This window comes from Oenanthe melanoleuca, chromosome 4 (assembly GCF_029582105.1).
Source record: "Oenanthe melanoleuca isolate GR-GAL-2019-014 chromosome 4, OMel1.0, whole genome shotgun sequence".
NCBI classification, from domain to species: domain Eukaryota; kingdom Metazoa; phylum Chordata; class Aves; order Passeriformes; family Muscicapidae; genus Oenanthe; species Oenanthe melanoleuca.
In genome coordinates, this window is record NC_079337.1 from 28,090,893 (window position 1) to 28,115,208 (window position 24,316).

Below are 24,316 nucleotides of genomic sequence, written 5' to 3' on the forward strand. Positions count from 1 at the left end.
TCTTTATTTTGTTTATAAGAGGAAACGCCTCTTTGGGAAGCATGGGGGAGGATAAAGATTTCCAGTAGTGTGGAGGTATCTGCCTAATACAGGGTTACAAAACATTCTTGTACAGCTCTTCTTGCCACATTGCAATTCAGCTTGTTAACACTGTTGGAGATTGTTTATTCTCAAAGATACTCAAATATGGACCTTAAGAAGCCACTTCATCACATCATTGCCGTAAACAGTCTCCAGTGGCAAGCCACAGGCTCTTAATCAGAGTCTGTGGTGTCAGTTTGTGAATGCATATGTGGGTAGAATTACTAGGCAATAACCTTTCATACTTTCTGTGGATGACAGGTGTACAGTTTCTATGCTCACCTTCTACCTTGGCCTTTGGAGGTATTTGCATGAGATGTTTTCATTGGTGGAAAAATTCTGGAAACTTCATCACAGGATATTATAGTGATGCTGCCCCAAGAGAAATAGGAAAACAAGTCTGTCACTGATGGCCAGGTAATGTTTCTAGAAAGTAAGAGCAACCTATGTGCAGGAGAATGGATATTTCTCTGCAGAAAGCAGTGGATAATCAGAGTCATGGGAGGTTCAAGTTCACATTCAGTTCCTATGGTAGTTGCCGTTTTTCATCTTTGAATTCAGTCTAAGTGAATGCATATGTATTACAGGAATTCAAATACACTTAATGCACTTAATTTACCCTGACCAGTTTCATGAGAGAGATTGGGAATATTTGGACTAGAGAACAGTTGCAGCTGTTCCCTGCATTTCATGCTGAGGAATTGTAATCCATGCAGTAAAATTACTCCCTCGCCCACATGCTGAAGACTGCAGTTGTATTTTGCATGTGTCTTCTAACATACAGGCTGCTGGGTGGCTCTCTCCTTGGTAAGGTGCTAATTCCCTCTGCAGTCCTGTGACTTTAAGTGAGGAAGTCCATACAGTTTTCTTGTGGCATTAGTTGTGGTAGGTCAAAACTGGCACCAAAGTGTGTAAGCTTTATAAATACAATTAGCTTTTGTTATTCTAGAGAAGTAGAGGTTCCTGGACCTAGAAGTCCTTAAAGTTATCCAGAAAATGCTGGAGTAGGATCTAGGAGATCAAAGAAAGCTACAGCTCTTTGCTAATTTTTACTAGCTCAGGGGGTTGTAAGCTGGTTCTAGCCATTAGTTTGCTGTTGTTTTGTTTCTTTTACAATAGCTACTGGAACGTAATATGTTGCCTTTACAGTCTGAATTTGAGTACTGTTCCATTACTGTATGCTTAGTGTTTCCTTATGATATTTATGAGACTCAGAAAGGTTTTTAGGAAGAACCTACAGTACATTTGGAAAATGTTTGTGAGGAGATGGTAGTGGTTGTTGCTATCACAATTGTTTTTTGCCCTGTGGAAATATTTGAGACTTATACAGCTTTTGGCCATTCAATTTTGGAATACAAATAGGACTTTTAATTCCAATCATCTCTCCCTTCAATGAAAAAATTGAGAGCATCTGGGAGAAGGAGGAAAGAGGAGGCTGTAGTTCTGCAGTATGCTGAGAATGACTGTAGGGGCTTCCTGAATCATATTAGAAACATTGTGGCTTTACAAAATTTTGAGTCAATATATAATGCCTGTTAAGATTTGTTAGAAATACTGCTGTAATGGTGTTCTGTACTGGTGGCCTTGACCCCTGATCAGGTGCTGTCCATTTGCTTTAGAAGCTTCTTAATGCAGCTCTGACAGCTGTCCACATGCCCTTTGGTCACCTCTGTCTCCTGACCTGCTCCAAAATACCTGCAGGTCCCTGGTAGGATGCCACTTACCTGCATTGAAAAGCATGATTCCAACCCACCCTTGTTTTCTTTTTAGACATATACTGTGGCTGGACCTTGCTTTCCATACTTTTGCTTTCCTCTGTGGGGATAGAGGGAATTGTCCTTGTGATAAGGACAATCACAGATGCTTTGAATAGTGGTTCAGCTCCCAGAATCTGAGCTTTTTGAGTTCTCTGCAGTTCCCCAGAGATACTTGGAGTTGAGGAGGAGGAAAGTTTTCATGAGGACTGATCAAAATAACTCTCTGTCCTGTGGCCCTTCACTGTTTTGGGCATATTTCCAGCTGTGTTTTGCTGACATAACAGACCAGCACTTAAAGTCTTCCTGCTCCTGGGCCTTGCATTGCTGTACATAATATGGTTGCTTTTGTTCAGTTTTGGAGACAAAAATGTAAACTTCCGTTTTCTTTCTTAGAAAATGCCAAATGTTCCTGAAATTAGTCAGCAGAGGGTACAGGTATGTGCCTCAGCCAAATGGCTTGTATCCTAAAGATATGGGAGTAAGAAAGGCTGTTGATGCATTGTCACACAAATTTGTGAAATAAATATGTAATGTCCAGAACAAACTGATTGTTTTGCAGCTTCCAGACAGTAATTATATATATTGTCAGCCTATATGCAGATGTATAGATACAAACTAACTAGAGCCTAATGATAATGAGAACATCTGGAAGCGTCTGGAAAATGTTGCTTCCTCTGTTGCTCACCTCTATGGCATATTTGGCCTTTCATTGTTTTGTGCATATTCAGTACTGGAGTACTATTTAGTGGCGCCAAAAATCGAGTTCAGTTAGAGCAGCTCTGGTGAGCAGGAGAATCAGAAGGACTTCAGCCCAGTTTGGGACTCCATGGTAGTGATAATTTTGTCAATTAGCAAGTTGCCTTTAGTGCTCTCTTTGAGTTTCTCCTTTTACAGCTTCACACAGTTGGTGTCCTGATTCTGCATATTTTTGAGTACCCATGCTATTGCTGTCTTTAGGTCTTGAGCAGTGCAGTCTAAAAACCAACCTGGCTGTGTGATCCCCTAGAGGAAGAGAGCAGGCAGTCAGAAGTAGCATGATTTTGAGTTAGTTACACCCATACATGAAGTAGGTGTGTCTGCTTTACTACTCCTGCTTTACCTCATCCTCGTGCATGTATATATACAAATGATGCAACCAATGAAAGTCGCAACACGCAACTATAAAAGAGTTCCAGAAAGCAGTGAAGGTGCAGATTTCTTAATTTCTGTCAGTTCTTGTGATGGAGTTGGAGGTCTCTGGAAGATGCTGGCAATGATGCAGATGTAGTTGGTGTCTTCAGAAGATGCAGACCATAACTATCAAAGCCTGTCTCTTGTTCCTCTTCTAGAAATGGTACTTGCAGCAGACACAAGATCACGCAGTGGAATCGTAGGCTAGACTTAAGACTGATCCTAAGAGACTTAAATCTTGTCTTCAGAGAGCTAAATGTTCACCTATAGCATGAGACACTGGGGATTATATGTCTTGTCCATCTATCTATATCTGTTATAATGGGATTTCCCCATTATAGCCTCCTGCTCTCACTATCATGTTTTCATTTCTAGCCACAACTCAGTTATAGGCAGTGATTGCCTTCTAACTTGTTGTCCAGCCTATGTCTGTTGTTACTTCAGCCTTTTTTTTGACAGGGGTGCGTAGTCACATTTTCAGAACCCATGATCACATATATGCAGTATTTGCAGGATGTCAGTTCAACATGCTGCCACTGTTGAGCTGGTCAGCTGTTTCCAGCAAAGGTGAGCTTTCTGCTGAGACCTCGCAGGTACTGTGGAATAAATTGGCTCCCACAGCTCTGGATCCATGGAGTTTAATACCATCCCACTTTCCCCCACTTCATTTAAAACTTCATTACTTGGAGTCAAATTCAGCTGTCAAGTTTTACAGTAGAATTTTAGAAAAATGTTGAGGGAAGTATTGTAGATCACACATTTAAAGTCTTGGTAAGTGGAAGCTCTTACTGTGCAGACTTGCTTTAAGTAGGGTTAGATTAGGTACTGTTCCAAATGCCATTAGCTGCAGGAATGTTGTTACTGCTGCCAGGTGTGGAACTGAACAAGTGGAGATGGCATCAAGAACTCAGCAAAGGAAGTAATTGTAGGAAGTAATCTCTCTTAGGCTAGGAATAACTTGAATTTCTGATGCACGCAAGCAAGCAAAAATGCCCTTTTCCGCTCTTTTTTTTTTGCTCATCTTTTTAGCTTCATGCTGTGCTCAGACTTTCTAGTTGTAGGCCATTTTTAGAAATTACATTGGTTTTGAAATAGCATGTTACTCCAATGTAAACATTTTTCATATCAGTTACAGTAGTATTAAGGTTGGAGTAATGAGTACTTCCTGTGTGCTAGCAGGTGATTTCTCAATATAATATAATTTTGCTTCAAGTATAGTGTATATAGCAGTGGATACCTGATCATGTATTTACAGTACCCTAGAGACAAGTTTCATGCTGGCCATTTGAATGAGTATTATCATGCAAGTGCTAACAAGACTGACTGGGAATAACTAAGTTACATGTAGGCATGAAAACCATAATTATTCTGATAAATTCCCACATTGCAACCTGACCTGCTTGATTTGATTCAGTACTTACTTTAATGGGAACAAGGTGATCTAAGAGGAATTCTCCTTGATTGTTTTTTCTCATGGAAGCTATACAAAACCTGTCTGTAGTAATGGTAATTTACTAATATGTGTTTAGTTCTGGAATGGTGTTGAGGGACATAAGCCAAGTTTAATAGAATCATTATTTTGTCGTAATTTCACTGAGGGGGTTCTCAAAGCTGTGGAGACATTCCAGAGCTATGTGATAAACTTCTGGATTGATATGATAGTCTGCTGCCTTGTCATTTTCCTTATCACTATAGAGTCATGCATACCTATATGATGGTTTACTTATGTATAGAGAGGATTATGAAATATTTTCCATCTCTGTTGCCTCTAGTATCTTCAGGCTGTGTATCTAGTTCCAATCTTGGTGAAGACAATTAAGTCCCTAGTCAAGCCAATCTAGGGGTTATTTTATTTTAAAATACACTTTAAAAACTTACAGTTGTTCATGTGGTATCTTTTATGCTCTTTGCTACTCTTTTTCTTTAACCTAGCTTTGTACTTGCTGGAACCTTAAAAGTGTAAAACAAGTGTTTGGAAGCAGTAGAATAACTTCCTTACATTGTGTAGTTCTATAAAAATGACATCAGTAAAAATTCAGTCTCTGTGCCTTGAAACTATGTGATGATTTTACTGTGATGTGTGCTTTTATTGTTGGTGGTGTTTTTCTCTGTTTCAGGCCAAACAAACCAAGTGGCCAAGGAGGCAGCCAACAGATGGACTGGTGTGTATTACCATGACGCAGCTTCACACTAGAGCAATTTCAGTAAAAGACCTACTCAGTGTTAAAAACTTTAAATTTTATTAGGACTTGACGCAGGATAGTCCTCACAAAAACATAGAGAAATTTATTTTACTTACAAAATTATTATGATTCAATAAAAAGAATGCATCTTCTCAGTTTATTTACTGAATATACTTCTTATGCCATAACAGATCTGTCCTTCTGGTGCTGTCTTGTACACTGTGTTAAATCCTGTGACTTATTCCCTTGGATGAGTTAAAATCTCTTAAGATAAAGAAAGCAATAGAGACTGGAAATGGTGATGCCCAGTTCAGAGAGTTTAATTCTATTCTGAATGCTCATTTTTTTTTCTAAAGAGTAGAATGTTTTGTGGAATATTGCTGCTACCATGTGATAAATGCTGATACAAAGTAGAGTATTTATCATACTAATTCATCAGTTTTGACAGGTAAAATTATGCATAGTTTTAAGGAATGTTACTGTTATGACATTCATATGGAAGTTTAACTCAGTTTTCTGTTGCTGCTTAGCTTTGCTTTATTCATTCCCATTTTGCAAAGCAAGCAATTTATATGTCCTTATGGTTTTTAAAATTATTTAGAATATTGTTTATAATTTTTTAATCTAGAATAGATCTCCTACTGATGGACTGATGGCTATCATTTGTTGTGCCAAGTGCAGCAGAATATAATTGTCTTAGTCTTTGGACTATTATTTTATATCTGGGTTGTTTACTGTGTATGGGGAAATAAAATTATATATTTAAAAATAACTCCTGGGTGTTGTCAGGGCTTTCTGCTGTTAATGACAGGCTGTTCTCAAGGCCTCAAGTGAAGTAAAGAAATTGTGCCTCAGCCTGTAGATAATACTTCACGGTTTAATTAGACAATTTGGTTGTATTCTGCAGCCTGTTTTTCTTTTGAAGAGACAATTTTAAAACTAAATGTGTGATGGTTTAAAAAAAAGAAAAATATCTGTAAGCTGTGCACAGGCAGAAAACACTTCCTTTCTTAAGGAATGCTGCAATTGATGGGTGTTAGAAATGACGTAATAAATTTCAGTAAATGCTGCAGTGAAAAATTTTGTTAAATTGAACAAAATGTATATATTAATGTGATGCTGAAAGAGAAGTGCTGACTAAAATAAAGCTTCTTGAATGTCCTTTTTTTAACTTTCAAAAAATACAGTGTCTGACGAACATGCAGAACTAGAAAGGACCTTACAGTAATTTAAATCAAATTTTTGTAGTTATAGATAGTCACATATTAGGTGTCTAGTTGAAGAAGGCTGTGTAAAATACCTACTATGCACTTACCTCATCATTATAGCAGGCTTACACTGTAATTGTAGCTTTCAATCTCCTTGTAAAAGAGGAGCAAGAAAAGATAAAGATAACATGTTTCTTATTCAGTGCTAAGTAAATTGTTCTGTCTTTTTTGGAGGTTATTAACAAAAGCCTTCTGTTTTGTGTTCTAAATCTACTTAATAATGATGTTTCTCACTATGTACCTTTTTCATACACACAGGAGATACTGCAAGTGGAAGGATTTTGTTGTAGTTGAGACTATAATTCATGCTTTCCTGAATACTCAAAATGATTGTTCTTCATTCTGTTTACAGATAACATCTTTTCAATAAAGTCCTGGGCCAAGCGTAAATTTGGATTTGAAGAGAGCAGAATAGATAAATGTTTTGGAATCCCAGAAGATTTGGATTACATTGATTAGTGTTCAGTTGATGACTGACACGGTTGTATGTAGTTAATTATATATTCATAGCTGCCATTAAAATGTGAATCCTCTCCAAACAGGTGGCCACCCTTTAATTTGCTGGTTTTGTTAATGTTAATAAAATACAAAAAATATTTATTGCAGGTTTTTTTTTTTCTTGTACTCTGTAGATAGTAAATTTCTTGATTTCTTCTGTGTGACAGACTTAGCATGGACAGAGTTTTGAGACTGGATTTAACTCTTCCTTTGCTTAACTGAGAGTAGTAAGTACTAAGAGCTAGAAGCTCCAGGGATTTATGTTTAAACACATTGAAGGCTTTGGAATGGGAATAACAGGGAACAATATGGAAAAGGATTAATTTTTCCCTCGTCTCACCAATGAAATAGAAAACGGGCATAATCCATTAATGGAAAACAGTGAGACAGTAAGGAGCTGAGTAGAAAGGCTGAGGTCTGGTTTTAGGTAATATTTTATTGTGTTGCTAGAACTGCTTGTAAGTTTAGTGAAAAAAATATATTTGTTGTTGGAAAATACTAGTTCAACAGAGCTGAATCTGTTTCAGAAAATATATTGGATTGACACTGAGAAAGCTGATCTGGTCAAGAGTGTATCTTGCATAGAAGTGGGGGAGCAAAGAGCACCCATCCCTTCACACCACTGTGTACCAAGATTTAGGATGTTTCTCTGGGATGTGAGACGCTGAATTCAATTTACTGTTAAAAACTAAGCATTTTTGGGTTTATGCACATTTTCAATTTCAGGTTAAAAGCACAGCCAGCCGAAATAATAATAGATTACGAGCTCCTCATTCTTGTTTGATGAAATTTCTGAACCTCTTTACTTTGTATCAGCTTCTGGTTTCTAAATCCTGATCAGTGCATGGCTACAGCAAGAGAGGTGGACAGTGGAGACTGGTGATCACCTTCCACAGCTGTTGATTGCAAGACTGCATTTCTGCTGTAGAACTCTGGGGGATTTAAGCTTTACCTTTAGGACGCAGGTGGGCCTGCTGCAAGCTATCACTGAAAGCATCTGTTCGCCTTTTATGTAACATCTGATATGAGAGCATTGCTGAAAAGGTGGCATTTAGCTGCAGATGTGCCCAGAAATCTGTCTCTTATGACCTTTCCAATTAAAAAATTTTCTAGCAGTTCAGTGCATTTTAAAATTCAAGGATTTCAGCTGTGCCCCTGGCTATTGTCATATCTATGAAGACATGAAGCAAAGTTACTGGGAAGATAGTGGATGGAGGATTTTCCTCTCATAAAGATAGTATAGCAAACTACAAGGAAAAATGTATGGAATACCTGGGACATAGGAAATGCCATTATGCTTAAAATTGTGATGGAAATGTTTCCTTTTATGTGTTTGGAAGGACTTTATTCCTAATATGTCCAGTATTGAACACTGAATACAGCTGCTGACTGGTAAAAGTGTAACGGAAATAGGTGGCACTTAGGTGAGTGCAGTATTAGAGTGTTCCTGACCAGCCTTGGCTTTTGCTCCACGAAGAGGGTTCTCTGAGCAAGGCTCTGTGCTGGTACCAACTACAAATGTACCTGTAGCTTGGGTGGTTGGATTGCTCCTGAATTTTGTGCTGTGAAATAGTAAAGAGGCAAGCTTTTTTTGTTCTTTGTAGATCTCTCTCAAGTGAGTAGTTTCCTTGTTTTGCTAAACATTTGGATTTTTCTGTGACTATTCTGTACCTAACAAGAAACTTCTTGGCACATCTGTGTTCAAGAGCACATAACTGCCATAAAGTAGGATGGTGATGACGACTCAAAAGGCTTGTTTGTATGAAAAAACATTGAGCATGTTAACTTATCAATGTTTTTTGCCTGTTAGAATCACTTTGATGTTCCTGATCTACTTGTCAGGGAGCCTCAGGTAATTTATGGTCCATAGCAGCTTGTGCACCAAGACTTCTTCTGGTACCTTTAGGGATGAGGGTTTCTTACTTACTTTACTGTTTTGGCTACTTTACAAGTTCAAGAGAGAAACAAAGATGATCAGCTATGTAAATTTAGCTGCAGTATTGTGGCTTCCTGTCTGTAGGGTATAAAAGCATTATGGACTGTAATAAAACCTTTAAACATAATAAATGCCATCTAAATCACTGACTTGATGTAGATTTGCCCAGAGATACTGTAGTAAGCCACAATGAGCTGGCTTTAAAAATGTCAAACACAGCCATTATGCTTTGGACACAAAACTTAGGTAGTTCAGTTGCAGGGAATTTCTAGCAATGTAATTTTCTCTAGAGTTTTTTATTTGTTTTGCAGGTACAGAACAGACATAGACATACCATTGTACTTTTAATTTCTGTTCTGTCTCCCGGTGTTGGTTAGCAAACCTGAAGGGAGTATATGTCTGCTTCTGTAAGGACACAATTTTAGAACAGTCAGAACAAATTTCACAGCTAAACAGAAGAATGGAAGAGGTGATGTGTTACCAGAAATTGATTCTTACTCCTCTAGTGGAGTAGATTTATTTTGTGCTACCTTTTTGTGATTCTGGTTTCTTAGCATAGGTGAATTTCAACAGAAAAAGCAAAGCCAGATCCTTTTTGAGAGGAAAAGACACAATTTGTGTATTTTGTATATTCCAAGATACTTTGAGCCTGCTGTATCTGTTCACTTTTGGCAGCTTTTCTTCTTAAGATGTGCAGCAGACTGCTAAATCCCAGTGTGAAACCACATAGGATTGTGTGGTTTGAGATGTGTATTCAGTTTTTAGGAGAAGCTGAGACTTTTGTCTTCTGCTGCATTAATAGTAACAGTTAAAATTATTTTCTTTCTGAGAAATGTTTTGCTAATAGCCTATCGCAACAATGAAAACATTCAAGCTGATTTTTTGTCCCAATTTGTATTTTCAGAGTTTGCTTAAGATAGAATCTGAAATATTTCTAAAGAATCTAACAAGAAAACAATTGAGTTTAAGTGCTTACTTCTACTGATACTCTTGTGGTTATGTCACAGCTATTTTATGTATATGTCTTCCTCTTTTCTCTTTCTTGTGCCCTATAGATTTTTTTGCCCATGTAAGGTAAATATTCTCAACTATTATAGCTAAGTCAGGAGACCAGGCCCTTATTACAATTCAGTTTTATTATTAAAGCAGTTACTAGTGCAATGAGTGAAAAATCAAAGCTGTTTTAAGCAGTCGGTAGCTCTGAACAGTACCAGGAACAGTATCAGGTCCAGCTTTTCAAAGTTTCATGAGGAGTTGGACAGTACTAGGCTGAGGTGTTGGATAGGCCTTCTCTTTGAGACTGATGGTGATTGGCCACTGTGAAGCAATATAGATGCAGGAGAAAATATTTATGTCTACCTGACCTACTAGGAAACCTTACTTATAATCAGCAACTTTCTTTAAATATCTGTCCTGAAATGTCCCATTCTTCCTTGCCTTTTAACTTGCCATCTGCATGCTCTGTACAACACCAAGCATCAGCTCTAGGACTCCCTTTATGGTACTTACGGAGTCTTAAATGTTAACAGTCACAAAGGTTTAGGTTTTGACACAAGTCAAGTGCTAAGCCTTTCATTAATGCATTGTGTAAAATGTCATTGCTGTTTGGAGGTGTTTTAAAAGGGAAAATACAAGTTCTGGTGCAAATGGCACAGTGATGCTGTAATCACGTGACGGAGGTGGAACTGAAACTTCTTGGGAGAATGAGGGGAAAAGAAACCCAGTTTGTGATGGTGACTTCACAACAGCTCCTTAGAGAGAGTCCCTCTGTCACCCAAGCATGTTTCCACCAGTCAGGTGATCTGGTTGGTGCTTATCTTCACCTTGTTTCTTTTAGAGGTGAGGTTTGTATGATCATATTTTTCTGTCATTTATCTTCTCCTTTTCCCTCCCACTGTTCTTAAATTACCCAGTGATTTCAGCTAAATTTACTCTGAGGGGCCGTGGTACAAGCTTGCAATTTGTTCTGTTTGGCTGCCTGCCTGATAAATACAGGCTCTCCCTTTCCCACCTACCACTTTTGGGACCTGAGAAAGGGTAGAGCATGCTGAGGGTGGGAGGAGGAAGGAAAGATGTCAAAGATGGTGATGGAATATTGTATGAGGGTCTGGCAATATTGCTGGGGCTGAGATGGGATGGTGTGTGCATCCTTTCAGTGGGAAGGAAGAGAACTTCAACAAGTGACGTCCTTGACTAATCCTCGGTGTCATATTCTTCCATGATGGCAACAGTTAACTGCCATCTAGACACAGTTCCTGTGTATATATTCTTGTGCATAAGGAGTCTGCCTCCACAGCAAGGATAGCCTTTCCTCTCAGCTTCTTTTATACCTTATCTCATTTGCATTTTCCACTCCTCCACTGTCATTTCCCTTTGAGATCTGCTTGTAGCAACCACGTAGGCTGAACAAGTGAAGCACTACAGTCTGTATAGATGGTTGTCTGTCTTACTCCTTCTCCTGCTGACAACTGCTGTAAGTACACATACCTTCCACTGCACAGGCATACAGGAGGGGAAGCATCTGTGTTAGACTCGTCTCTTTAAACAGTATGCACAGAAGATTGCATGTCAAGAAGACCGGGGAGCAAAAAGATCTGTGAACACCATGACAAGCACCACCGATCTTCTCAGTGTCACTTTAGACTCTTTCATAATGCCTCACATGATCAGTTTTTTTGATTGAAAAGATTTTTTTGCTATGTGGTGGTTGTACCTAGCCTAATTAGAAAAATTTTCCTTACAAAAAAATGTTCCTGCTGAAGTATTTATAAAGAACAGTTTTTAAGCAAAACCTGCTGGGCAGTTTTCTGTTTCCAGTATTTGATGAAAACCCAAGTTATTCTGAGAAAGGATGAGCCTTTCACACGAAAAGCTTAATTTTAAAATATACTCCATCCTTTTGTTTCATGAAAATCTTACTGGTCTGGTAACCAGTGCTAAAGTAAATATAACTTGTCCAAGGGATACCTTTTTTCAGGTGAGATGATTAAATTTAGCTGTGCTGCTGCAGAGGCTCAAAAGGAAAAACTGTTCAAATTACGACTTCTAGAGAAAGGCAATGATGGAAGAAGTTGTGTTTGAATTGAAAAGGGTGTGAGTTACCATCTGCATACTGTAAGCCATGTCTTACAGGGATCCCACTTTTTACCTGGACACCTTTGATCGTGTCGCCTTCCTTCAGGCTGCACCTCACTGGCATTCTGGAGATGGGATTTTTATGTTGGGATGGAAAAAAAATATTTTTTTTCCATTTTTGCAGTCTACAGTGGGAAAAATGACCATGTTTTCTCTCTTTCCCTTCCTGCTAAGAAAAAAAAGGATAGTAAAAAAGTCCATCATATACTTTCTTACATTATCATTACTAGCCATACAAAATAATGCCTCTGGCTGATCCTAGCATTCTGGAAGATTTTTCAAGGAAGAGAAAAGTCAAATTTTCATACTTTGTTTTCAGTTTCTCAGAAAGATTAATTATTGAATCCAATATTTTTTTCCTTCTTGTGCTGTACGTGGTGAAAGACATGAAAGACATGCTCCCAGTTGCAGGAATGCTCTTTTTTTTTTTTTTTTTTTTTTTTTCATGGGCATAAATTAATAAGCTATATTCTTCTGTGGGCTTTCCCCCCCGCCCCCTGAAATCTATTCTAGGCAATATACTCTTCACTAGATTTTTAAAAGTCAGTCAGCTCCTGAGATCAATGATTAAAAATCAAGGCTCTGCAGCAGAGCTGTTTGTTATTCCTGTGACCATGGATGCTCTACCTGTCTGAAAAGGATATGTAAAAAAATTGAAGGAAGTTATACCAAGTACTCCCGAACAACAGTGTCATCTGGTTAAAGGCAGGAAGTCTGGACAATGTGTTCTACTTTTGGTGTAACTACCATCCAGGTCTTCAGCAAATGAATAATTTATTTCAAATGAAGCATTGATCAAATCCATCTCTGTAATCTATCAACTTTTTCTGGTACTTTCAAGGTGTTTATAGAAGTGACCTTATGTTGGAGGTGGTAAAAATGAAAACAGATTCACAATCAAAACTTCAGAATTTAAAATGTTATGTTCAAAATTGGATATCACATTGTTGAAGCTGTCTTTTTGTTCAACAACAAAAAAATTCCAGGAGCCCTTTCCTTGTCATAACCTGTTTAAATCCTTAGAAGATTGTACAAATGTAAGAGAGCCATGCATGTCTGGGTAGGACATATATCTTCACTCTTTTAAGTAGGCATGATGTAAAATCTGCATTTTGGGGTTGTGTGTTTTCATTCTTATTCTTTCTTCAGTGCTTAAGCTAGTTACTGGAACTGAGAGAAATTTTTGTTGAATAGCCTTTACTGCTATGCAGATTTGACTGATAACTGGATAAGAACATGGGGAAATGAAAAAAAGGAATTTAATGTCAAATTTTTTGGTTCTTTTTATACTTTTGCCTTGTCAGTCTTGAGCCAACAGAGTGGACGTTGTCTGGCATCTGGTTTGAATTAACTTCCTGTTGGGGGTTGAGTGTTTTTCTATTACTGTGTCAATTTAAAGAATTTTTGCCATTATCATGCCAATGGAGCTGGCCAGGTTACACCCAGGATCTTTGATGACTCTAGACAAAGGAGTAGGTGGGATCGGCTTCGGGAGGGGCACTCGTGCTTCCAGAGGGGACTCGTGTTTCCGGGAGCTCAGAGGAGGATTCCCCGTCTGGAGCCATGCGGCCGAACGCAGGGGAGCCAGACCCTCTGCGATCACCTGCCCTGCATCTGCCACGTCCCAGCCTCCTGCCTCTGCAGACACAGCTGACCACCAGAACCCAAACGGTGAGTGAGGAGCTGCCCTCTCCAGCTGCTCCCCCCTGAGACCGGCGTGGCCGCTGCCGCCCCCTCCCGCCTCCACTCCCGCCCGCTCTCTGCAGCTGCTGGGCTTTGCCCATCTGCAGCACCGGGACCAAGTGCAGAGAGAGTGTGCCTGCAGCTAAAGAAAGGACTGGGACCGAGTTATCTGTTCTGTTGGTAATTTTAACAACTGCTGTTGTTTCTGCTTGTACGATTAGATATATTAATAAAAGAGCTGTTATTCCTACCCCCTTATCTCTGCCTCAGAGTCCTTGATTCAAACAATTATAATACTTGGAGGGAGTGGAATTAAAGTCTCTATTTCAAAGGAAAACTTCTGCCTTACCTGTCCTTCAAACCAGGACACTTCCCAAATCAGAAAACCATAAATGAAAATCGTTGATTCCTGACTTGATTTTCTGTACCGACTCCCCAGCTGCATCATCTAGCTTTTGATAGGGAGGAGATAGAAAAAACAATAGCAATGAGTTTTTGCAAAGGTTTTTTGGCTTTTTACTGTTACAGTTATTGCCTAGCATGTCTCTGTCCTAAAATAGGGCCAGAGGGAGGAGGCTTCACTGCTTAAAAAGCACAAGTGAGATCTATGCTTAGATCCACCTTTGATGGCAGTTCCCCTCTCTGCTCTTCTAGACAGCTTTATTTTTGACAGATTTATCCTAACAAATGCTTATGTTGGCAAGTGAATGGTGAATAGTTATACTCTAATACAGGTGCTTTTGCATCATAAACTAGTATGCAATAGTGTAAACAATAATTTAAAATTTAAAAAAAAATCAGAGGGCTGGAGTTACTGAAAGAAATCCTTTGATGTCAAGCTGTCTATCGTGTAATGTATTTCAGAGTCTTTAGATTCATACACCATGCCAATGCTAATTGCAGAGTTATGTAATGTCTTGTACAAACACCAGCAGTGATTGTGGGACATGTGGCCTTAACTTTTACCAAAATTAAAGAAGTTTTGCCAAGTAGCCAGTGGAGAATGATTCTGCTCAGAAGGTCCTGTCTTCGTGAAAAAGAAACATTTCTGCAATAAAGTTCTTACAGCTTGCTTGATTTCTGAGTACTTCAAAAATAATCTAGATCTGATGAAGTGAATGTATTTTCTCATCAAGCCTGGGGTTTGCCTCTTGTCTTTGCTCCACCTGACAGCTGTCATCTTATCTTGGGCTTGAGCCGTTAGAGGCTGGCCTGGGAGGTTGTTCTCCAGTGCTGTGGGTGGCTGCGAGCAGAGATACTGCTCCTTGGCTGCTAAGTGCAGAGAACAGCCTCCTATCTGGGAAGCTGGAAAGCTCTTGATAGCCTTGAATGAAAAATATCTGTGGGGTGTCAGTAGAACCTTATTCCCTTTATTTTAGAGCTCTCTCTTTTCAAGTCTGTAGCCATCCCTCAGGCTTCATAGTGCAAGGAAAAGCAATAAAGTAAATGCAAAGTGGACCAAAGAGACTGAAGATGAGTGAAAAAAAAGCCTCGTGACTTCTACTACGAAGTCAACATGTTAATAAGGTGTTGAGAGAGACCCTTGGGGTCCGTCCTCCCTCCACTACCTTGGGTAGCAAGCATTTCTCAGTTTGCCCTATCTGTGTGGCAGCCACAGGAATAAGCAAAATCTGTGTAAATATTTTGAAAAGCTACCGGGAGTGCTGCCCTCCTAGATTTGGCCAGTCCCATGTGCTCTTGCATTTGACAACTGTAGTCTGCTGAGGAAAAAAAAATACCTCTTTCATAGTAGAACTGAATGACACACAAGAAAATGACAGCCTGAATTAAGTAACTTGAGCAGAGATGCTCACCTGTCTCTGGCTTTTACATGCTGAGAGATGAGGTGCCAGTCAGCCTGGCTCTAGCTGTGTCCTGGGAGAAGCTTTTGATGGTCATATCCGTAGATATCCATAGCTTTGAAGGTCATAAAAGCACAATAGGAAGCTGTGACTGTTCCATTTCACACTGCTATTCCATGCCACTTTAAACTGTGTTTTAGTTCTGTGGGTCATCTGGTCAGGTTATCAGTTCAGTTAGGGGAATGGGATGTGATGGTTCACCATCCTTTAAAATAAGCTCTGTACCATGAATACTTTCTTCTTAGTCTCAGAATTGGTTTCCATGGTAACTGTCACTGGCACAATCTTTCTGTCAATGAAAATGAGGAAAATAATTTCCTTTTTAGGCAGTCTGCTCAGTAAAATTTCCTTTTTCTTTGAACCCTGTTGGACTCCAGGGAATCACAATTCTTGTCTCCATTCACCTCTACCAAGTGTCCTCAAGGTTTTGCTCCTTCAGTTTCCTTCTTCCACTCTTTTCTGCCTTTTGACTTTAAATCATTACTTTTTGCTTCAGAGATAAAAATCTGTGATCTTTGTGCTCCAGAATTCCTTGGCATGTGGCTTCTGTCTTAACCTTCAGGCTCAAGCTTCTTCAATTGCACCTGATTTTCATGAAAACAGAGTAACTTTGCTGGAGTGGTCTCCATAGCAGGTCTGCGAGGCTGCGTAATGCAGGATGCTGTCGGATATCGAGCTTCTCACCTTTCCCTTTTTATTGCTGACTTGTTTTTACAGCTTGACCTCAGGATGCCTTTCAGCCAGAGCACTGGATGCCAAGGCAGAGTCCAGTGATACGTGGTAGAGTGTGGAGCTTCTCTTGAGGAAAACTTGTGATTGCTCAGAGATCAGTCACGCAGAGACTCTGCAAACAAGCCTTGAGCTTTGCATGTGTTGTAATGTCTTGCTGCAGAAGCATCTGTCAGTGTCAAAACAAGACGCAAAAGGCAGCTTTAGCTTTAGCTTGCTGCGGGGAAAAGTAGCGTCTCTGCAGCATCAGGTGGCTTCAAGACTAAATAACTTTTGTGGAAAATGTGATTCAGTCAAATGCCATGTGAAATACAGTTGAAATGCAGGCTGGCCTATGGAAGGGACCAGCTTGAACATATCTTTCCATGAGCACCATAAACAAGTCTTGCTAATTGTTTTTCTTGAAATTAATTACATTTCACTTATACCTCTAACCTGCAAAATTAGGGAAAGATCTTACCCCACAGTACAGTTTCTCAACTGAAGTTTTCCTGGCATGCTTTAAGCACAATACAATGTCTTTTTCTCCTGGACCCCCAGGCAGGTTATTGAGCATTTTTCAACATCTGGCTGGACATCCCTGGGGGTTCAAAGTATATCTGTGCTAAATGCCATGCAAGGCATTAGGGCATTTGTGTCTCTTCAGAGCTTTTTAGGAGGCCAAGTTCTACTGAAATCACTGGGAACCTAAAATGCTGTGTTAGTCTCAGGTCTCTTCCCTAATGGATTAAAATAAATAAGGGAGATTTTGTGAGGATTGTTTTTGGTTTTTGGGGTTTTTTTCCCATTTTTCTGTTGTTAAGGACATCAGGATTGTAAATCATCCTTTACTCCTGGAGCAATTAAGCCTGGTTCTGAATACAGCAGGAATATGCAAACTAGATGAATGTAATTTTGCTTACTACTGTTTCTAGAGCCCAAAATACATTGGACAGGATTTGAGGTCTCAACAGCAGTAGATTTTTTTTTTTTTTTTTTTTAGAATAACTGTTTTTGGTGTTGACATAGTCTCATGTCCTTTTCCAGTTTGAGAATCCATCTCATCCACATTTAATGCTTTTGAAAGATGGATGCGTAACCTTCAACTAAGTAAAGCAGAAATTGAAATAAACCAGATTTCAAGTTTAATTCATTATGCTTTTTATGTTTTCTTGATTGGAATGGGAGTGTTTCCCAGGAAACTTAGAGGTGAGTTTGCATTCTTTTCCTTGAGAAAGTTTTATCAAGCATCCTCTGTTTTCACATGCTTGTCATGCTAAGTATAATAAAGAAAGTATTTTTGATTTTTCCCAAATGGGTAGAATTGCATGCTTAGATTTGGATAAACCTAAGGAAGATAGCCTAGCTCTCCAGCTGAAGACTGATGACTTGTCATAAAACCTAGATGAATCCTTTTGTGGGTTGAGTTAGAGTATGTCTATAAAAACTCCTAATCTCTGGTTCTTAGGACTATGAATTGTGGGGAATATAAGATTCTGACTTTCTACTTCATGTTTTTCTGGTTATTTGTACAAAAAATTGACCTTTTAGAAATATCAGCCAGTCGTCTTTGCTATTGTATGTCATATTAGAATATAAATATATAAATTCAGAACATTTTCTCCTATGACTATTTGGGTGGGGTTTTTTTCTGTTGCTAAGGTGATTACTTAGTGAACGCATTTAATTTACTTTGATCATCCATAATTGTATGGCCACAGACAAATCCAAGCAGTGAGGCACCGTGTCAGAAGTCTGCATTGAGTAGTGATCTGTTTCTTGATATGCTCAATTAAAAGCAAATAAAATATGTCAACATACAATGTAATTCCTTTATTTCTAGTTTGAGTGGTAACATGCTTTTACATCTATATGATTTACTGTCCCTCTCTGTCTGTATAGTCTTCTAGTTCATGCTCTTTACACATGGCAATTACGAGCCCACAGATGTATTTTTCAGGCTGAATCTTTCACTCTTTTTTTTGTTGTAGCAAAACAGTTGCATCCTTCTTTTTGGTGTTTCAGGGAATCAGGACAGCAATTAAATTGTCTCTTGACATTCCTATACTACCAATTTCTAATATATCTGTAAAAGAATATACTAAGCATCAGTTCTACTTAATTATTCAAAGTCTTTAACCTAATTGTGAACCAGGAAAAAAGTCAGTTGGTAAGGTTTTGGGGTTTTTATTGTACTGATGTGTGTACACATATGTGCTCCTGGACATTAAGAGCTTGGAGAATGAGAACAAGATACCAGGGTGACCCCGTATGTTTGCAGTACCTTGACCTGGGAATGTTTGGTTGATGAATCACCTCTCCATAGCAGGAAGCACCCAAAGGGAAAACATGGACAGATGTTGGCACTGTAGTGTTTGGGCTTCTCGTGTCAGATAGGAGGCACTGTGTGGTGGTGCAGGCTGCTGGAGCAGTGCTGGATAATGCCTGTGGGGAGTCAAACCATCCAATGGGATTCTATCCTGGATTTATTCTTCTGGGACTTAGATGAAACTGCTGAACTGAGCAATATTAGTGGTGGGTGAGGAAATTCCCTGTCCCACAGGCTCCAGCACACAGCTCTAACAAGTCTGCACTGTATTTCTGCATGTATTTACTTTGAATTTGCTGCTCAATTTTAATGACTGCATAGATCTCAAAGTTGGAACAAATCTGCAAGTGACAGGTCCCTTAAGGTGCCCCTGAGCTTCAGCAGCAGTGCTCATCCATGGCCTCTCACTCCCATGTGGCCCAAGGGCAGGATAGATGGGGGACATGGCACCCACCAGTAGGGACTTGACACCCTCTGGGACCTGCAGTGGGAGCGTGTGCCATGCATTGGCAGGGCAGGAGTGCACACAGCTGCAGGAGGCTGGCCCATCACCGTGCAGCTTCCATATGTACTTTCTCTTACTCTCCAAAAGTGAATACACTCGAAAAAGTTTAGCTGCAGGGATGCACTGTAAATTTCCTTAGTTTAAATGAACTGCAAGGACTATATCCCCAGCTGGGGTTAAACAGGGCATGTATTGTTGCCTGCCATTTTACATCTAGGAATAAGCTAGTAACTCGTTAACAGTACCTAGCAAGTGGGAGAAGAAAAGTGGCCTTAAACCTGACTCTGGCAAGGAGAAAAATCAAATGGAAAATACGCATTTTTAATATGCCACTGGGTAAGTATATAATAGCAGAACAGCATTTATTGTAATCTGATATCCATCAAGAATGAGGGAAAAGCTGACTGCTTGCTTCACTGAGCCAAAAAATAAGAAAGCATGTAAGTGCAAGTGTGCAGTCAGCAGCAGAAGGAATAATGCTTCAGAAAGCTGAGAGCAAAGCTGAAGTTCTGAATGTTAAAAGGCTTAACAGTTTTACATAGAAACACAACTTATTATTGGTAACTTCGTTGTAGGGCTCTTCAATGTCCTAAAGGAAGTTCGTATCCTGGTACATTTATCCAGCCACCAGATAACTGTTATGAAAGAATCTAAGGAAATACTTCATGTTAGCCATCTTCTGATTTCTTGCTGGAAGCTAAACAGATTTTGGACATAAAAATGTAATTCATTACAATAACCAAAATGTATTTCCTAGGGCTGACGTGTTGTTTGCAGAGGTCTGATGTTTTATCAAGACCTGTAGAGGAGAACCATAGTTGCATTTCATTTGAATGTCGCTCAACATATACAATAAGCTTGGAAAAGCAACACTGCATGGCCTTCAGGCACCTGGCAGAATACATTTTTGGCACAGCAGGAAGAGAATGAGGCATCCAGTTCCCATGGCTGACGATGCACACAGCTTCTCATCCAGACTGTGCTGGAGCTGTACTGCTTCCTGTCCAGCTATGAGTGCCATGCTGGAATAGCTGATGAATAAAGGGCCACAGCCTTTGGGATATCAGTGCAGCAGCTGAATGCTTGCACATCCCTGGGGAAAGGGCAGAGGTGCTGTGAGGTGAAGACCTGTGCATTGAAAATATGCTCCCCTAATGAACAGAATGTTCCTGCAGTTATTTGGAAGGAGGCTGTACAAGTGTCATTTTCAAAAGACAATGGTAGAAATTACAGTTGCAGGAAATTGCAGATGTTCTGTGAAAAGAAACAAGCCTAAAATTGCACTCTGGGAAATAAAATAAATCTTCAAAATGTCCACATCACCTGATTTTTCTGAAGTGCTTTGCCAGGCAGCATTCAAAAGTGGATTAGAAAGTTGTAAATATCTATGCTGATTCCTGGCTATAGGAATAAGAGAAAAAAATTTACTCTTTCAGCTCTTCCCAGGACAGCCTGGGCCTCTCTTCTCCCCAAGGTGCTCTGGGGTCTGCAACATGACGAGGGCTTCTGCAGAGAGTCCTCAGGAACCAAACCATTTCAGGTGGGGGAGTCGTGGCTCCTGTCCCAGGCCAAGGCAATGCCACCCCACCCTTGGCTAAGCTGTCTGTGGGACAGCTCAGTTCCAGGTGAGCAATGTGGGGTTTCATGTATGGCTTGTGCCTTAGAGGAAAGCTTGTCTGTAACTGGGCCTGCCACCCCTGAAGAAGCATTCCACATTTACACATGATGTTTGACTTGAGTGGTGATGGAGCTGGGCTGCTGGAGAAGATTTCAGTACCCTGGATTGCAGAACTGTCATGACATACTCAACTCCTCCCTAGGATTTTACTGCTCTGCGGTGTAGGTATCCAGAAAGCACTGTTCATGCTGTGGGTTGAGTATGGGAACCATCAGCTTTCTTTGTTTGAGTTGTACTGCTCTAAGTACCCTGTCACCTACACCACTACTGCCCATGCAGCCTGGGTGCAAGGCAGTGCTTCTCCTTATCCCACATTAAAACCAGTCCTGACATGAATGCTGTTAAATGCCAATGCTTTGGGGTGGTCAGGAAGGCTTTGTAATAGCACCCCTTGTCCTGTGGGAGGGATTTATTTTCTCCTTTTTTATATTGTAGCTTTTACTTAAAGGAGGAAAGAGCTAGGTGCTGGGGGAGGGCACTTGGTGATAAACTGGTTGCTGCAGCCACACAAACTTTCTGCAGATAGGTGAGTTGAGAAGTCAGGCCATGCCCTCCTCATGGCAACTCTCACACAGCAGGCAGGGAACCTGGCTCCAGTTGGAGAGCCTGACCTGTGTGTGCATCATGATGTCCTGGCACTGAGCTGGGCAGCAATTAGACATCTGGATTCTTTGGGCATGTAATAAAAAAGGTAGCCTTAGGTCTGTGGTGTGAAAAATCCCTGGTACTTCACAGACTGTACATATTACATTGTTCTGAGTTACCTAAATTTCCCTCTCAGTTTTGGTCGGAAGTGAAACTCTTATGTGCTGTCAAAACTGGCAGGGATGTGGTGGAGAGTGGAGGGTAATTTTGCAAAGCAACATATTTTTTTCAAACAGATTATTCAATCAAGTAACTGCAACTCACAGGTTTCCAGTTGCTCCCTTAACTGCCCTCTGGCTGGTACCATGAAAAAAATAAACACATTCAACTTCTTTTTGTACAAGGAGAACATCTGTGACCCATTGACATTGGATCCTGAGCTGTGCAGCCAGTTTTGGCAGCACAGCTCTGGCAAATTTGACATTCACTTCTCTAGGAGTTTGGCATTGCTGTTCTCTTATATCTCATCAGCATGTTGATTTTTGTTATAGTAGCACTTCAGGACTTTAAAAAAGAGCTACAGCAATATTTTACTGTGTTTTAATAAGCTTCTAACAGTACTGCTTCCAATTTGGGTGTATTTTGAAATGTGTTTTACTTTTGTGCTATGTTTTTTCAATGTCATCAGTGCATCTTCCTCCCTCAAGAGCATTTGCACACATGTGGAAGTGCTGCATTCTTGACAGCTATGCTTTTTTTTCCTGACATACTGTGGTACTAAACTGATTCTGCTTGCTTTACACTTTGTCCAGGCTTCAACGCTTTAAGCTCAAATTTCCCATGCCCATTATCTGCCTCCAAATAGTTTATGTTCATTATTTTCAATTGCAGTGACAAATGGCTCCACTGAGTTGAGGACTGAGGTTAAATAAGACTACATTTTACCCCCATTAAAACCTTCTACAGCTGTTGAAATTGGAAAATTAAACACATGGTAACTCTGCCGTGGCTCATGCCATGTTGTTTTCTAGCCCATTGAGCTTTGCCTGCAAATGTGCCCCAATGAAATACTGTGGTCTTAGGAATGAGATGCAGCCTGCGAGACATGGCTCTCTGAGTGCTGCTGAGATGTGCCCAGCTATTACTGTACAGCATTTGTCATGTTGTGAAATCCTATTTTACTGTTTTATTTCTAAACCTGCTCAGGCACCATGGCTTTTTCACAAAGCTGGTATTTATTATACCTGTTTGCTACAGACTGTCCTTTCAATCTACTTACGGGCATCCTGTACCTGACTTGATCCACAAGGTGCTGTTTTAACATTGATCATTGCTATTTTTGTGAGTGTCTTCCTCTCCTCATAATTTTCCCTGGTGATCAAGAGCACCAGGGGTTTTGCCAGGGAAGCCTGACAAAGCAGGAACTTCATGCCACTGCAGCCCAAGAATACCTCTAACCTTCACCACCTGAGCGAGGCGGTATGGGTAGGGTGGATGCTTATTTTTGGGATTCAAGAGGATCTTCTCCTCTAACCTTGAGATGTTACCAATGTAGTTTCTCACTGTGGTTATACAAATTGCACTCTCTTGCCTAGAAATGGTGACAAGCAGGGTTGTATATTGAAAAATGAGTACCTGTTCAGGAAACCAAGTTTTACTGATACCTGTTTTACTGCTCTTTCCCTTAACTTCTTAGTAGTTCTGCATTAAATGCTGTCTTTTGCACAGTCCAGGGATGTGCAAAACCACTTAGACCAAAAGCTGGACATCTTGTGGAAGCATAGCTGCTGCATCCTCCCTTGTTTTTATTGCGTGTGGTCTTGCTGTTGTTTTCTTTTATTCATAACAGCTTAGAAACACACATAGCAATGGCTTAGAAATAATTCCAGAATGAGAGAATAAATATGCATTGGTACAAATCTTAAAAGCAGAAAAAAATTTAGAATGCTTTTCTTCCCTTTGGTCCAGGTGTGACCTTCAGTGGTAGAAACTGAATGTGCACCCCAGATTTTCTGTTCCTTTCCTCTTTTATGCCTAGGTAGTGCCAGGCTCTCAGAGCAGCGTGTCATGTTTTCTGCATTATGCCATCACTTCAAACTGTGCAGTGAACTCATGGGTTTAGGGAGTCCACCATCATTGCCTCTGAAGTTTTCAAAGCTTTGCTTTAGTTTTAAACGCCTCTTTAAGCACAGACAATGCTCCAACAGGCTTGCTGAAACTAAATGAAGCTTATAAAGCTTTGAATGCTATTGTAACATGGTGGGTCCTGCAGGAGACTGCAAAATCCTGCTGTGTGCAAGGATCCACGATGCTTTCAAGTGGATGCAGTGTATGTGCTAAAAAATGTAGGCAGAGGAGGGCAGGGAAAGGATAGAGCATGTCAGCATATTTTTTAATTACTTAGCATTTGATTGATACCACAATGATTGATACCATTGCTTTTTAAAATAAAAATACTTACTATCCTTTCTTCTTCAGTACACAGAGGAGTTTGGAACATATATATAAACATATGTATGGATACTTGAGATTCCAGAGCAAAAGGCTTTTTTTTAAATAGATCACTTAACCATTTAACCTCATACTACTTTTCTTGTCAATATTTCAGAAGCTGCACCATTAAAATAACTTAATATTGTCCTATGTTCATCTTCTGTGTGATCATATAGATGCTTGTTTTACCGTGCAGATTTTTTCAATCAAAAATGCATGAGAAGAGGGAAAATGAAACAAAGTAGGCCAGGGAAGCACTCTATTTTTTTGTCTGTATTTAATGATAGCCTAGAAAGTCAAAGAGATTTGGCAAAAATTCTTCTTAGAAACAAGATGCTTGTTATCCACAGTAATGAGTGTGATGTCATTAACAGCTTATTAGGGCAGTGCCGCTGCCTGTTCGCTTTCCCGCCCTCAAAGAGGCAATGGATGGGCTGCTGACCCA

The 24,316-nt window shown here is 39.9% G+C and overlaps 1 protein-coding gene across 3 annotated transcripts in view; it reads left to right on the top strand.

Annotated features, from left to right (window-relative positions):
• MND1 (meiotic nuclear divisions 1) overlaps positions 1 to 7,059 on the top strand; it is a 42,414-nt gene extending 35,355 nt beyond the window's left edge. For 2 of the 3 annotated variants that reach the window (XM_056490741.1, XM_056490739.1), the window contains exons 7-8: positions 5,126 to 5,170; positions 6,812 to 7,059. In XM_056490741.1, the coding sequence (XP_056346716.1) occupies positions 5,126 to 5,170; positions 6,812 to 6,918 (152 nt within the window). In that variant the 3' untranslated portion in view covers positions 6,919 to 7,059. Of the gene's footprint in view, positions 1 to 3,467; positions 3,576 to 5,125; positions 5,171 to 6,811 lie in introns of all 3 variants that reach the window. The other variant, XM_056490740.1, reaches the window with a different exon arrangement.
• The last annotated feature ends 17,257 nt before the right edge of the window (positions 7,060 to 24,316 follow it).